Source organism: Chrysemys picta, chromosome 1, assembly GCF_011386835.1.
Source record: "Chrysemys picta bellii isolate R12L10 chromosome 1, ASM1138683v2, whole genome shotgun sequence".
NCBI lineage: Eukaryota > Metazoa > Chordata > Testudines > Emydidae > Chrysemys > Chrysemys picta.
This window is the reverse complement of record NC_088791.1, coordinates 25423207-25436740: the sequence shown is the minus strand read 5'-3', so window position 1 is coordinate 25436740 and position 13534 is coordinate 25423207. Positions and strand designations below refer to the sequence as shown.

General features: G+C 44.3%; 1 protein-coding gene and 1 long non-coding RNA gene across 6 annotated transcripts in view; one reads left to right on the top strand and one right to left on the bottom strand.

Annotated features, from left to right (window-relative positions):
• Positions 1 to 567: 567 nt before the first annotated feature.
• Positions 568 to 12353, bottom strand: LOC135973393 (uncharacterized). The gene is made up of 4 exons (XR_010590225.1): positions 12277 to 12353; positions 10457 to 10649; positions 7998 to 8121; positions 568 to 4224 (listed from the first exon to the last, which is right to left on the bottom strand). It is a non-coding gene; the product is annotated as an uncharacterized LOC135973393 (long non-coding RNA).
• The window catches only part of RSBN1L (round spermatid basic protein 1 like), an 86119-nt gene continuing 83759 nt past the window's right edge, over positions 11175 to 13534 (top strand). For 3 of the 5 annotated variants that reach the window (XM_042859384.2, XM_005305777.4, XM_008172461.4), the window contains exon 1: positions 11177 to 11823. In XM_042859384.2, the coding sequence (XP_042715318.2) occupies positions 11256 to 11823 (568 nt within the window). In that variant the 5' untranslated portion in view covers positions 11177 to 11255. Of the gene's footprint in view, positions 11824 to 13534 lie in introns of all 5 variants that reach the window. The other 2 variants (XM_005305778.4, XM_005305776.4) reach the window with 2 other exon arrangements.

Here is a 13534-nt window from a genome sequence, read left to right as displayed (position 1 = left end):
ATCAGTTTTTTAAACTTCACTTCAGGACAGAACAGGAAGTTGCTAAAATAAAGAACAGGTGAAATATTAAAAACACCCCAGAAAACTGAAAATGAGACAGAGAAGTGATCTGAGGCCTTCTGAGGCAAAAGTGTGTCTCTCACCACAATCAACTCAACATGACTGTCTGTTTTAAAAAAAAAAAAAAAAAGGCAAATTTGTAAATGACAATGGGATGTTTTCAGGGGAGGAGAGCTACTCCATGACATTTGTGGGGATTTCCTGGCATTTTAAACTGAAGGTTCAGCAACTGCTTGGAAACTTCTTCACCATGTGCCAAGAAAAAGGGGCTAAACAGGTTAAAGACAGAAGGGACTGCTGAGCCTACAGTTAAGGGATAGAATGTACCCACCTTTACCCAGTTCCCAGGGCTCAAGGTGTAACCCTGTTGATTTAGGCATCCCTACCCTTACCCCGTTCCTAGGACTCAGGGCCACCCACATTGAGGGCTCAGGGCATAATTTTCTGTAGGTTTACAGGGTTTTTTACCAGTGAAAGAGCCTTACACAGTAATATCTTTAACCTCTATTTATTAACAATCATCAAAACAGAATGAACATGCTAAACATACAATGAATGCTCACCACATACCATAGGCATGGGAACTAGGGGTGTGGGAGGTGCTGCAGCAGCCCCACGTTTTACGCGGGTTCCTGGCTCCAGCTACTGGCTCCGCACCGGGGGCTCTGCACATGGCCCTGGGGCCCCATGCCCTGTCCTGGTCCCGGCTCCACGCCTAGCTCCAGTCCTGGCCGCTGGCTCCAGTCCCAGCTGCCGGCTCCTGGCCCCATGCCTGTGGTCCTGGCAGTCGGCACTACGCAAGGGCTCTGCACCTACCCCTAGCTGTGGCCCCAGCCTCGGCCCCCTTGCCCCTGTCTGCATCCCACAGCCACGGCCCTGCTCCTGGCCCCAGCTCCAGGAGGTGGTGAGGGGTGTGGACAGAGGTAAGGGGGCACAGCACCCCCACTCTAAAAAGTGTTCCAGTGCCATTCTCACTCCCAGTAAGGGAGAGGAACTTTTCTTAATGGCCAGTCAAGATCAGGTCATTTGGGGACTCCAGCTTCTGCACGGTGTGATTAGCAGGGTGTTGAGGCTGGTAGCTCTGATCTTGGGGCTGTGTCCTGGAGTTAAGTTCCAAGGAACTTCCTTTTGGACCCCAGTTTATATAGTTAAACTTGAGTCCTGCTTAGCTATACCTTAACCTATCATTTTAAACTAAAATACTATAAAATAATTCTTTGACCAATCTTAACATATTGTGAAACAATTCTTCACCCAATCATACCCCACCACCTTAGTTGATTTAAATCTTACAAAATTAGTTATCCAACAGACAGAAACAATCAAAGAACCAGACAGAGATCATATTGATAAAACAATAGAGAAGTAGAGACCATAAACAATAGAAGTATAGATTTTACAATCACAACTGTTAAGTGATTCCATGCCCAACAGGATGCTATCAAGCAAAGTTTTCTTTGAACATCTTAAGAGATTCCTTACTTATCTGGGGATGGTGGGTACTATTAGGAGGGCTGCCTTAACAGCCTGATATTACATTGTTTTGATATAATTTAGAAGGAAGGTGAGGATGTGACTTTCTGCTTCTTGGCTCATGGCGCTCCTAGTATGACTGCAGTAAAAGGCCTTGGACTTTACACAGCAATTGGTTGGAAACTTCTTCACCATTTGCAGAGAAAAAGGAGCTAACGGATTAAAGACGCAAGGGACTGCTGAGCCTACTGTTAAGGGATAGAATGTACCACTCTCTGGTATGGGGGGAAAGGGGAATCAGCAGTGCCCAAAACTCTATGTAGGTCCTCATTTAATATTTGTATTACAGTAGGACAAAGGGGTTCGTTGTGCTATGCCCTGTATAAGCATCAGAAAGATAATCTTAGCTCCACGCAGTTTATATATCTCCCATGATTATAGTATCTGAACACTAAAACTCTTAAGTTTGGGGAGTTTGGGCTGATCTTGTTTTGAAAACAAAGCACCCGAGAGTAGGATTTTCATTAATATGTTCCGATACAACAGACTATGCACACCACTTTGTTGTGTAAATGATTTCCTTTGAGCCATAATACGTTTTGTTTTATTACAAACTCTATGGATCTAGACTGTTAGGGAATTTCATGCAGGTCATCCTGAAGAGGTGGAATAACGTATAATCTCCAAGAACAGGTGGGGAAGGAAGGGTGGGTGGAACCTATTCCCTTTGAGGTTTTGTCAAAAAGCGCATGAACCAAAGGGTCCTATCACATCAAGTCTCATTGTAAGTGCTGTAGTCCTAATGTTGCATGGGAAATGCCTAATGACCATGCATGAGAATTGATCTTAATAGGTCAAAGGGCTAAGATCATATTTAGACATGGAGCAAGGCCTTGGCAATCTGCCTTGTATTTACACCCTTTATGGCTTTAAGGGTCTACCTCTTAGTAAATGGAAATTGGTCAATACAGAGACAATCATACTCTCAGGCTTTGTATTCTGCCATCACAAAAATTTGATCAGAATTCACCTCTTATATACATATGTTCCAGAATCTAAGTTTTTTGTTTTGTAAAAAGATGCAGTTTTAGTTATTTTGGCTTCCAAAAAAATATCCTAAAAGTGAACAGAGTATAAACTCCATGTAGTGTTATCCTTTTGAGTCTCTGGACAGCCTGCAACAATTGATCCACCCTCTCCAATGGAGTTTTGAAGACTGAAACCAAATGACAACTTCAAATGCCAGCATTGTTAACTATTTGACAGCTGATAATTTTAGCAGAAAGTTTATGCTAAGGTGCTTATCTTGATCTCGGATCACTTCCTATGTCTTTTTGGGTGCCAAAAGCCTCCCATGTCACCCACACAGCTACCAAAGTCTACAGTTCATTCTCCCACCTGAGACAACTTTTAAGTACAGTTATGTATTAATACAAAACTGTTACATACTGAAAATATCGAATAAACCAAATTAAATTGAATATAAAAACAAATAGCACAAGGAATACTATACTGCTTATTTATTTATTTATTTTTGTAAATCAAAACATCCATTTAAAAATTTACCTATAGCTGCCGGAGAATTTCTGGTCTGTAGTCCCAGAGTGCTACAGATACCAGGGCCCTTGTCACAGAATTTAGTTCTAGTTTTGCCACAGAATACACAGAGTCTGGCCAAAAAAGTTTTCCTATAGAGCTGATTAAACCTCCCTGCTATTTTTGTGGACCCTTCATAATGTCTTTCTGCCCTTGAATTGATCAGAGGTCACCAAGGAAGTGGTTATCATACATTGGGGGGAGGGGAGGAAGGGGAAAATAAAAACTGCCAAGCAATCTGAGAAAATTTGTCAGAACTTCAAGCAACTGATGGGAGTTTGAGATTATACATCCTTAGCTGGGTCAAGAAGACGGATGTTTCTAGAAAAGGCCACTCTGACTTTGTCCTGTGGTTGCAGGACATCCAACAGCTTGTGACCTTTCCTTATTTTTCCTTGGACAGTGGAAAAAGGCATTGAATGACTTTCTGAATAACTTAATATCATTTTGGGCCTTGAGGTATTACACAAGATTCAGTCCAATTCCCAGAGGACACCATCTCAGCACTTGTCATCTGCTGCTGCTTCTAATGTCAGGTAGTCCTGAGAGAGTAATTGAACCTTTCGAATTCTCAACTTGTGACTTTGCTGTAATGGAACAATGTAAAACTTGAATAATTTAATGGAATTGCCCCTTAGCTGACTAGTGTAACAGGAGAATTGGGCTCACTGTATGACATAAGCAGAAGGCAAATGTGGATATACAAGCAATAATCACAGATAAGGAAATGGACATAACAAATGCAAAACTTAGGTATACTGTACAAAAAGATGGGGAAATTAACAATGAAGATTGCAGAAGACAAGTCATTTTTCAAATAAGGAACAGAATAAATCAGTACAACATTAAGAGGAGTTTAGGTAACTTAATGATAGGATAAGCAGATATTGCAGAATTGCTAAATGAATTCTTTATTTTAAATGTTCACAAAAGAATATGCATAGACTGAAGACAAGCACAGAAATACATTTTCTCTAGAAGAAAAACTAAATACTGGAAGAACTCAGTTAAAAATAAAAAGTAAAATAGAAATTATTGAAGGTGGATAATGCACCAGAACCAAACAGGCTCCATTCCAATATTCTGGAGGAGGAACTAAAAGAAAGAAGGAAAGTTCAAGTTATTTAAAATTATTTTTCTTTGACCACACTCTCTTTTTTTGGAACATTTCCCTCACCTCCATGCCTCAAGCATACACTTTCTTCTATTTTGTGGGGAGTGAGGGGGAGGGAAATTCCCTCAATTCTGCCATGTGTCTCTCTTCCATTTTGCCTATACAATTATGGAGCTCTCATAGCTTTGACTTCATCCTCAATTCATTCCTCCACTCTGGATTCAATCCTCTTTGCTTCCCCAGAATTGTCCTCACTTAGGCTTAAACAGTTGCTTACTGCTCGCTAAATCTAAATGGGGAGTACTTGATCTGTCTGCCTTCCATAACGCTGCTGATCACTTTCCTCCTCCACTTCATCTTTCTCCTTGATTCTTCAACTGTGATTTCTTTCTTCCTTGCTAATCGAACCTTCAGTGTATCCCTTAATGCCTCCTCAATTTCCTCACTTCTTTCCACTGACGTTCACCCACTCTCACTCCACTATTTTCCTGTCTCCCAAGGCTCAAAGTTCAGTTTAATCTTTGGACCAGCTCTTCAGATGTGGCTGAGACACAATTAGTGCATTTTAAAAGTGGGAATGCAAAAAATGCCCTTTGCACTGACTCACCTGATCCTGAGCCCACTGTCCCCAAAGGCTGCTTTAACATACATCGGCTGGCAAGTATCTGCCTTGATATCTAGAAATTGCCAGGATGTAGGCGAACCTTGTGTATCCCCCTTGCACACAGCTATCCCCCTTATGCTGGTAGCTGGATGCTACTAGGCTATGGTGATGCTATGTTGTTGAGTTTCCCCCTGCATAGTTATGGAGTTCATAAAATTGTAGTCAATGTTGATTTATCAAAGAGAGACAGGCTATGCTTAAGAAAATTCATTAAAAACTCAAAATAACAAATCCCAGATGACAGAATTTGTGAACTTCATGAAAGTTTTCAGTTCAATATCAGCTTAGAACCTACATGATGGTACTGTATAGAAGACTGGCTACTTTAAACTCAATTGTGGCTCCTTGAGCAGGCACAGTTCCTCTTGGAGTTCCTGGAAGCACAGCCACTGTACCACTCGGGTACAGGGTGGCACTTATGTTTCTCTTTATGCAAGTTTTGGAGGGGGCAGGTCACAGATGTTTTTTTCCCCTTTTGAGGTGGCTAGCACTGCCAGTATGCAATGTGGCTTTTCCTCTTGTGCAACAGCACAGGGCTAACCACAAGTCTAGCTCTTATGAGGCGAGGCTAAGGGTACTGGGCTTGTTTAATCTGCAGAAGAGAAGAGTAAGGGGGGATTTGATAGCAGCCTTCAACTACCTGAAGGGGGGTTCCAAAGAGGATGGAGCTAGGCTGTTCTCAGTGGTGGCAGATGACAGAACAAGGAGCAATGGTTTCAAGTTGCAGTGGGGGAGGTCTAGGTTGGATATTAAGAAACACTATTTCACTAGGAGGGTGGTGAAGCACTGGAATTGGTTACCTAGGGAGGTGGTGGACTCTCCATTCTTAGAGGTTTTTGAGGCCTGGCTTGACAAAGCCCTGGCTGGGATAATTTAGTTGGTGTTGGTCCTGCTTTGAGCAAGGGGTTGGACTAGATGACCTCTGGAGGTCTCCTCCATCCCTAATCTATGATTCTACTAGGTTAACTATAAATAGTGCAAAATTGTTTGAATCTGTCACATATAAAACCCATGGAAATGAATAAATCCTAAAAAAGTGAGATCTTGAAAGAATTTTAGGTGGAACTGAGTGTCATGGTTTTGATTCTAAGACAAGTTAGAAAATTAGGACTGCAGTTACTATGTATGCATGTCTCTACAGGACTGACTAAAAGAGAAATCTAGGGTACCATCTTGACAGTACGAAATGTTAGAATGAGATTTGTATTAAGCTTCCCAAAACAGTTCCAACATAATATATAAAAAATAATTGTAATAGGAGAGTATTTACTGAACACTAATCTCCAAATCTAGTGGGGGTTTCTCTGTTGATGCAAAAGACACAGTAAATAGTCTGATTCTTTTCTTTTGTATTACCATAGTGTCAAGGAGCCTTCATCATGAACCAGGACCCTGTTGTGCTAGACACTGTACAAACACAGAACAAGATGGTGCCTGATCCAAGGAGCTTACAATTTAGGTATGTACAGAGATTTTAGTATGAAGTAAGAAATTAATTGTGCTTATCCTGTATTCAAATTTATATTAACAATTTAGTCACTCAACATTTTCTATTATATTCATGGAAAAAGATTGACGACTTCTCAACTTGTCTCTAAATTCCCCTGGATGTTAACAAAAGACTATAGCCAAGAAGATTACCTTTGAAATATGAGATAAATTGTGTGTGTATTAATATTTCTCAAGTTTTCTCCATCCCTGTGATTATAGATCTATTCTTACAACTAGAAGAAAAAATCTGATCCAAAACATTTCACATGAACAAAAAAGCCAAGTTAGAAAAAATAAGTTCAGTCATATAAAGATGTAATAGCGATTGTCATGTTAGGAAAGGTTTAGCCATTTAAAATGGTAAAATTAAACAAGTTACAATTACAGCTATTGCAGATTCAGTCACTCTCTGAAGTTCTAAGCTCCCTCATGTGGCTCTAAAGATCCTAAGATTAGGAGTCAAGTTAATCTCACTTGATTATTTAGGGTGAGTACTACAATTGAATTTGGGTACCTCTTAAGCCAGGGGTGGGCAAACTTTTTGGCCCAAAGGCCACATCTTGGAATAGAAATCGTATGGCAGGCCATGAATGCTCACAAAATTGAGGTTGGGGTGTGGGAAGGAGATGGCTAAAGCACCAGTGGCAGAAGTTTCTTGCTAAGGCTGTTTGATTGTAGCATAAAGATTGTTTTAAATTGTGGTTGTGAGAATGGCCAAAAAAAAAAGTTCCTTTCCACTATCCTAGCACCTACAAAGTCTTGGGCAACAGATTTGTTTCAGGTGGTAGTCTGGTAAATTCAGACTGTCTCAGTTAAGTAGCTAGTATGGATCCCTCCTGTTGCAAGGTAATTATTGGCTATTTTGCAGACAAGGTTGATCAGATTAGGGGGGCTGTCTATTTCTGTAGTGGCAGAACAAGGTCTTGAGGAAACATGGGCCTCATCTTTGCTGCTAGAGTTTCAGACAACTATGCTTCTTGATATACTAGAGTTGCTTGGGAGAACTTGATCCCACAACATGTGCTTTGGATTCAGATCCTTCCTAGATGGTGAAAGCCAGTGGGCGAGTATTGGGTCACTTACTTGTCGAGATTATTAACACTGCTCTTTAAAAGGGCAGGCTGCCTATTGCTTGAAAGGAAGCAAGAGTGTGGCCTCTGCTCAAAAAGTCATTGCTGAACTTTGACAATCTTGCTAATTACCATCATCTTCCCTTTTTGTGTATGATTGTGGAGAAGGCTGTTGTGAGATAATCACAGTATTTAAATTCCTTTGATCTTCTTGACCCTTGTCAGTCTGGGCATAGACCTGGCTATGGCACAGACTGCACTGGCTGATGAGGGAAGGGATAGCTCAGTGGTTTGAGCATTGGCCTGCTAAACCTAGGGTTGTGAGTTCAATCCTGGAGGGGGCCATTTAGGAATCTGAAGCAAAAATCTGTCTGGGGATTGGTCCTGCTTTGAGCAGAGGGTTGGACTAGATGACCTCCTGAGGTCCCTTCCAACCCCAAGATTCTATGATCTTGTCTTAGTGGTGAAGACCAGGTGTCTAGGCAGATGGTATTAGATCTCAGTTGATCCTGAGATATCGCTGACTTACCTGCAGACCCTAGTGAGAATGGGTAGGCTTGCTCTGCAGTGGCTTTGTTCTTTTCTCTTGGATATAGCTCAATAAGTAGTTGTGGGCAATTGCTCCTCTTCCTGACGAGCTTCAACATAGGATACTGCAGGGAGATGGCAGAGGTAACATTAGCTCCTTTGACTGAATAATAGTTAATAGTGTTTGAAATTTAGGGCTGATTTTACCTCCCAATTGCTGTTTGATAATCTTATTACAGCAGTAGTCCACTTAGGCTTTTACTATCTGTATGTGGCTAGCAGGTTAGGACCTTTTTCCTTCAGATTCTAACTTTGCCACTACAGTATTATCCATGCTTTGGTCACCTCAATATTGGACTAATGCAATGCACTCTCTATTTGGAGACTGAAGCCATGGAGAATGCAGATGCTCACTTAGAATGGGCACCTCAATGAGCACACATGACACCAGTATTCTGGAATCTACATCCTTCAGATGGAGTTTAGGTTGTTAGGGCTTTATAGGTTGTAACTAAATAGCATGGGACCAGCCTACTGAAAGGACTTCCTCTTTCCCCATGCCATAAGGCCACAGCTGTGATCAGCTGGGACACTTGAGCTGAATCCTCAGTATAATGGCTGGGGAGGTGGGAAGGGGGGCCTGTCAGGACATTCTTTGAGGTTTCTGAGACTCTGGAAATTGGCTTGAGTGAGCCCAAATTTGGTGACTTTTGGGGCAAGCTGAAAAAGGGTTTCTGGAGACGGCTGAGGGTATAGTTATATCTACACAGCACAGTTAACCCAGGCTGTTACCTCAGTTTTATTCTTATCTCCCTTACTATCCACACAAACAAATCTCTGACCCAGGTTTTGAGGCACTTTAAGCTTGGACTAGCTTACTTCGTAGGTCTGTGGGTTAGAACCCAAGCTCCACTTTAACTTTGCAGTGAGGATGAAGCCTAACTCACTCAAGTGCTGATAGTGCCCTTCTCATAATTTCCTTCCAAAGAACAGACAAATTCTCCCACAACTGACTGGGAAAAAGCCCCCAAGTACCTCACCAGGTGTTAATCACCCAAGTTAACAGTGCAGTGTACACATTCTGTATGCTTCCTAGATGATGAAGGAAGTATGTGGCTGGCTGGCCAAGTTCACGTGGAACTGATGTTAATGCCGCTGAGACATAATTTAAATGTATTTATTGTAGGATTAATTGTTAGAGAGACTAGAGACTTGTATAGGCATCTTTGTTTTTACATCTAGTTAAAAAATTAAAATAAATCCTCAGCACTCCAAGTCAGGAGATCTAAGCTGTGGGCAAGAGTGGTTCAAAGAGCAGTTTAAAAACAGGAGTCTCCTTGCTAAAGTACTTGTAGCACCTTAGAGACTAACAAATTTGCATATAGAGTGGAACATATATTGAGGAGATATATATACACACACGTACAGAGAGCATGAACAGGTGGGAGTTGTCTTACCAACTCTGAGAGGCCAATTAAGTAAAGAGAAAAAAAAAAACTTACTTAAAAATACCAGGAGTTGGTGGGAGGTAGGAGAGGGGATGGTTAATTTCTCCTTGTTTTAAGATCCAAGGGGTTTGGATCTGTATTCAGTCTCTCAAGGCTACCCAGGGAAGGGAAATAGCATTACGGGAGTGGTGGCAGCGGACCAGATCTAAGCTGGTAGTTAAGCTTAGAAGTTTACATGCAGGCTCCCACATTTGTACCCTAAAGTTCAAAGTGGGGAAGCAGCCTTGACAAGTTTGCCAATAATTACCTTGCCAAAAAATAGCCAATAATTACCTTGCAACAGGAGGGATCCATACTAGCTACTTAACTTAAGAAAACTTCTAAGCTTAACTACCAGCTTAGATCTGGTCCGCTGCCACCATTCCCAAAATGCTAATTCCCTTCCCTGGGTAGCCGTGAGAGACTCTTCACCAATTCCCTGGTGAATACAGATCCAAACCCCTTCGATCTTAAAACAAGGAGAAATTAACCATCCCCCCTCCCACCTCCCACCAACTCCTTGTGGATCAAGATCCAACCCCCTTGGATCTAAAAACAAGGAAAAAATCCATCAGGTTCTTAAAAAGAAGGCTTAAAAAATTAAAGAAAAAGGTAAAAATCATCTCTGGAAAACATTGAATCTATCTCCTCTTGTAAGTATTCTCACACGTCTTATCAAACTGTCTGTACTGGGCTAGCTTGATTATCACTTCAAAAGTTTTTTTCTCTTAATTGGCCTCTCAGAGTTGGTAAGACAACTCCTACCTGTTTATGCTCTCTGTATGTGTGTATATATATCTCCTCAATATATGTTCCATTCTATATGCATCCGAAGGAGTGGGCTGTTGTCCACGAAAGCTTATGCTCTAATAAATTTGTTAGTCTCTAAGGTGCCACAAGTACTCCTGTTCTTTTTGCGGATACAGACTAACACGGCTGCTACTCTGAAACCTTGCTAAATTAGGAGACTTACCAGGTCTGAAATTGAAATAAGATGGTCTGCCACCAAGCTTGCTCCATTTTACATGAATTGGTGTAAAAGAAACCCACACTTTTAGTTAAACTGGTGCAAGTTTTATGTGTGGACACAAGGACTAGACCTGTGATCACAGCACATAGTTTCCTTCTTCGGCCCTCAAGCCAGCTCTTAGAGGTAGTACTGTACTCTGCAAAGATATCAGGAGACCAGGTATATTGTTAGCTTATTTTAAAATTCAGAGTTACACAAAAGCTTATTTTTCTCTATACTTTAGTGATCCAGTCAGTGCAGTCTGGGACGCTGCTGCCGCGGCCGGCCTCCCACCGTTTGCCCGTGCACTCTGGTTGCACCCGAGGCCGGCGTCTGTGGTGCTCTAGGGGCCCCAGCCCTGCGCCAGGGAGAGGCGCGGTGTCCCAGCGTCCCCGCATGGTAAAATGACAGGCATGGCCCAGCCACCTCCCGCGCCCTGCCTGCCCCTCAGGCTGCCGCGCGCTCCCCTCAGCCTCCCCTTCCTGCCTACTCCCGCTTCAAGTGTCTCCGCCCCCTGAGCAGCTGAGCTGCCCATGACAGCAACCCTGCCACCCCCTCACCCACCAACTGCGCACTCAGCCGAGCCCGCCTTCCCTAGCCCCCTCTGAGCTCGCCCCTCTCCCCTGCGATTGGCTGGGCGCGTTGTCTCTCCGGCGCCTCCCCCTCCCATTGGACGAGACCATGGCGCCGCGGCCCTGCTCCCCGCCCCTCCCGGTGCTATCGGTTGATCCGAGCGGAGAGTAAATAGAAGCAGGAGCGCAAAATGGCGGAGTCTCCCAGTCCCGTTCGCGGCGCGGCGCTGCCGGAGCAGGAGGCGTTCGGCGCCAGGCCGCCTCCAGCCACCAAGGCTTCCCGGGGGGCCCAGCTGGCCGCCAAGAGGCTGAAGGGAGCTGACGAGAAGGGCCTGAAGGGCCCCAAGCGCGTCAACGGCGAAGGGGGCGGTGGTGGCGGGAGTAATAGGCAGCCGCCGCCGCCACCACCACCACCAGCGTCGGGCTACGGCGGCCCCACCGCCTGGGGCTTCGCGGCGCTCCCTGCCGGCCCACCCGGGGGCGGGGGAGGCTTCGCTTTCCCCTCGCAACTGCACGGCAAGCTGTTGCCGCCCGCCGTGTTGCTGCCGGCCCCCTCCCACCAGCAGCACCAGCACCGCCACCACAGGCATCGCCTGGACCCGGCCGCCGGCGGGGGTGGCGGTGGCAGCAGCAAACCCAAGAGGCCCAAGGAGAAGCGGGACAAGGAGAAGCGGAAGCACGGGGCCCTGGCGGCGGGAGGCGGGCTGAGCGCGGCCGGCCGGGAGGAGAACGGCGAGGTGAAGCTGCTGTTGCAGAAAGGTGGGTGCCCGGGGCTGCGCTCCGTGGCGCCGGGTGACTGAACCCTCAATCCCCCCCCCCCCCCCCTCGCCCCGGGCTGGGACACCTGAGAAGCCGCCGGTTTCAATGGAGGCCTTGGAGGGAGGGTGACTGAGGAGGAGGTGATGGGAGGGGCTGGGGGAGCAATCAAAGGGGGGATGTGGCAGGGCCTGGAGGAGACAGGAAGGGGGCAGCACCGCGGGGGGGAGGGGAGGGCGTGGCTGGCAGGTGGGGGTTTCCCGGGTACGGGGCTTTGGGTCTCCCTGAAGCTGCTGGGCTGGGAGCAGGAAATGGTTGTAATGTTGAGTTACTCTTTGATCGGAATGGCTGCCTCTCTTCCTCCCCCTCCCCCCAGTAAATACGTTGGTTTATGAAGGGTGTTTCTAAGGGAGTATGCCCGCGTCCACCCCCGACAACGGAAGGGGCCGGGGATACCTAGGCTTGGAGTGCGCGTTGGGAGAGACAGTTGCTGTTGTGTAGGTTTCGTAGAGAAGGCGGCAGCAACAGCTCGGTCTGGCGGATCCTGTCAAAAAAGGGGGTGTGGAATTAGCGATGGCGTCAGCTGGAAGCTGCCAGAGGCCTTAGGTTTTCATACCTATTAGGGAAATAAGGATGGCTAGTGGTCTGATTCAGTTCATCAAATGAAACTCTTCTTGCCATTGCTGTGGAAATAATTAATATTCCGAGAAGGTGTAAGCTGCAAACGCTTTCCTGTAACAGATATGAGACCCTGGTGTTTTTTTTTTCCAGGCTATTAATTTTTTATGGGTTGTGCCATGCAGTGGCAGAGAACAACATGCTTCTAGACTCTAGAGAGGTGGCCACTGAACACCCCATCTGAGTGTCTTTTCAGAATCCTTTCCTGAGGATCATCAGGGTAAAACTTCTGAGAGGTACTTAAGAGGGCTCAGAAGAAACTGAAGGTGTTTTGGGCTGACTTAAGTGGGTGAACATAACTACAGAGAGCTTGTACTTTCCTCTGGAGGAGTGGTAGATAATGTGTTGGCTTTTGTATGTTTGACCAAAATCATCACACAGCTTTAGGGTCTACAAGCCCCTCTTCCCATGTACGATGAGAAGAACTTAGTTCTAAGCATCCGGAATTGTTCTATCTTAGGCTAGTGGCCATTTTAGTTAAAACTTAGCTTGTTTTAATAATTAGGTTCTTTCTATTCATATTTTTAGTCATTAATGTTAAACCTTGATCCAGTAAAGACTTTAAGGACATGCTTTGTGTTGTGAATAGTTCTGTATATTATTCGCAAGCTTAAAGTTAAACACGTGCATATGTCTTTGTGGGATTGGGGTCTTAAACACTAGACGTTTCTGGTATTTAAATTGACAAGCCAGAGACACAATAGTTGAACAAGTAAAATACTTAAGACTAATTATGAAAATATTTTCTTCCACAAGTCTCACCAAAAATACTTATCTTTTTTTAAAGGTAATTCTCCATATATCTGTCTAATAGGGATGAAGTCTTCCTGCCTGCTAGGAAAATGGGTACTAAGAGCTACCCAGCAGTATGTTTGCTACAAAGTTTTGGAAAAAATCTCTTCTTCATTGAGTGTTGTTATATTGTCTCAATGTGTCACAAACATATAAATGCATCTGTGGAAACAATGTTACAATACCTAGATAAAATGTCTCTAAATCTTTAAAAGATACTGTGTGATAAACATGATTGTCACAT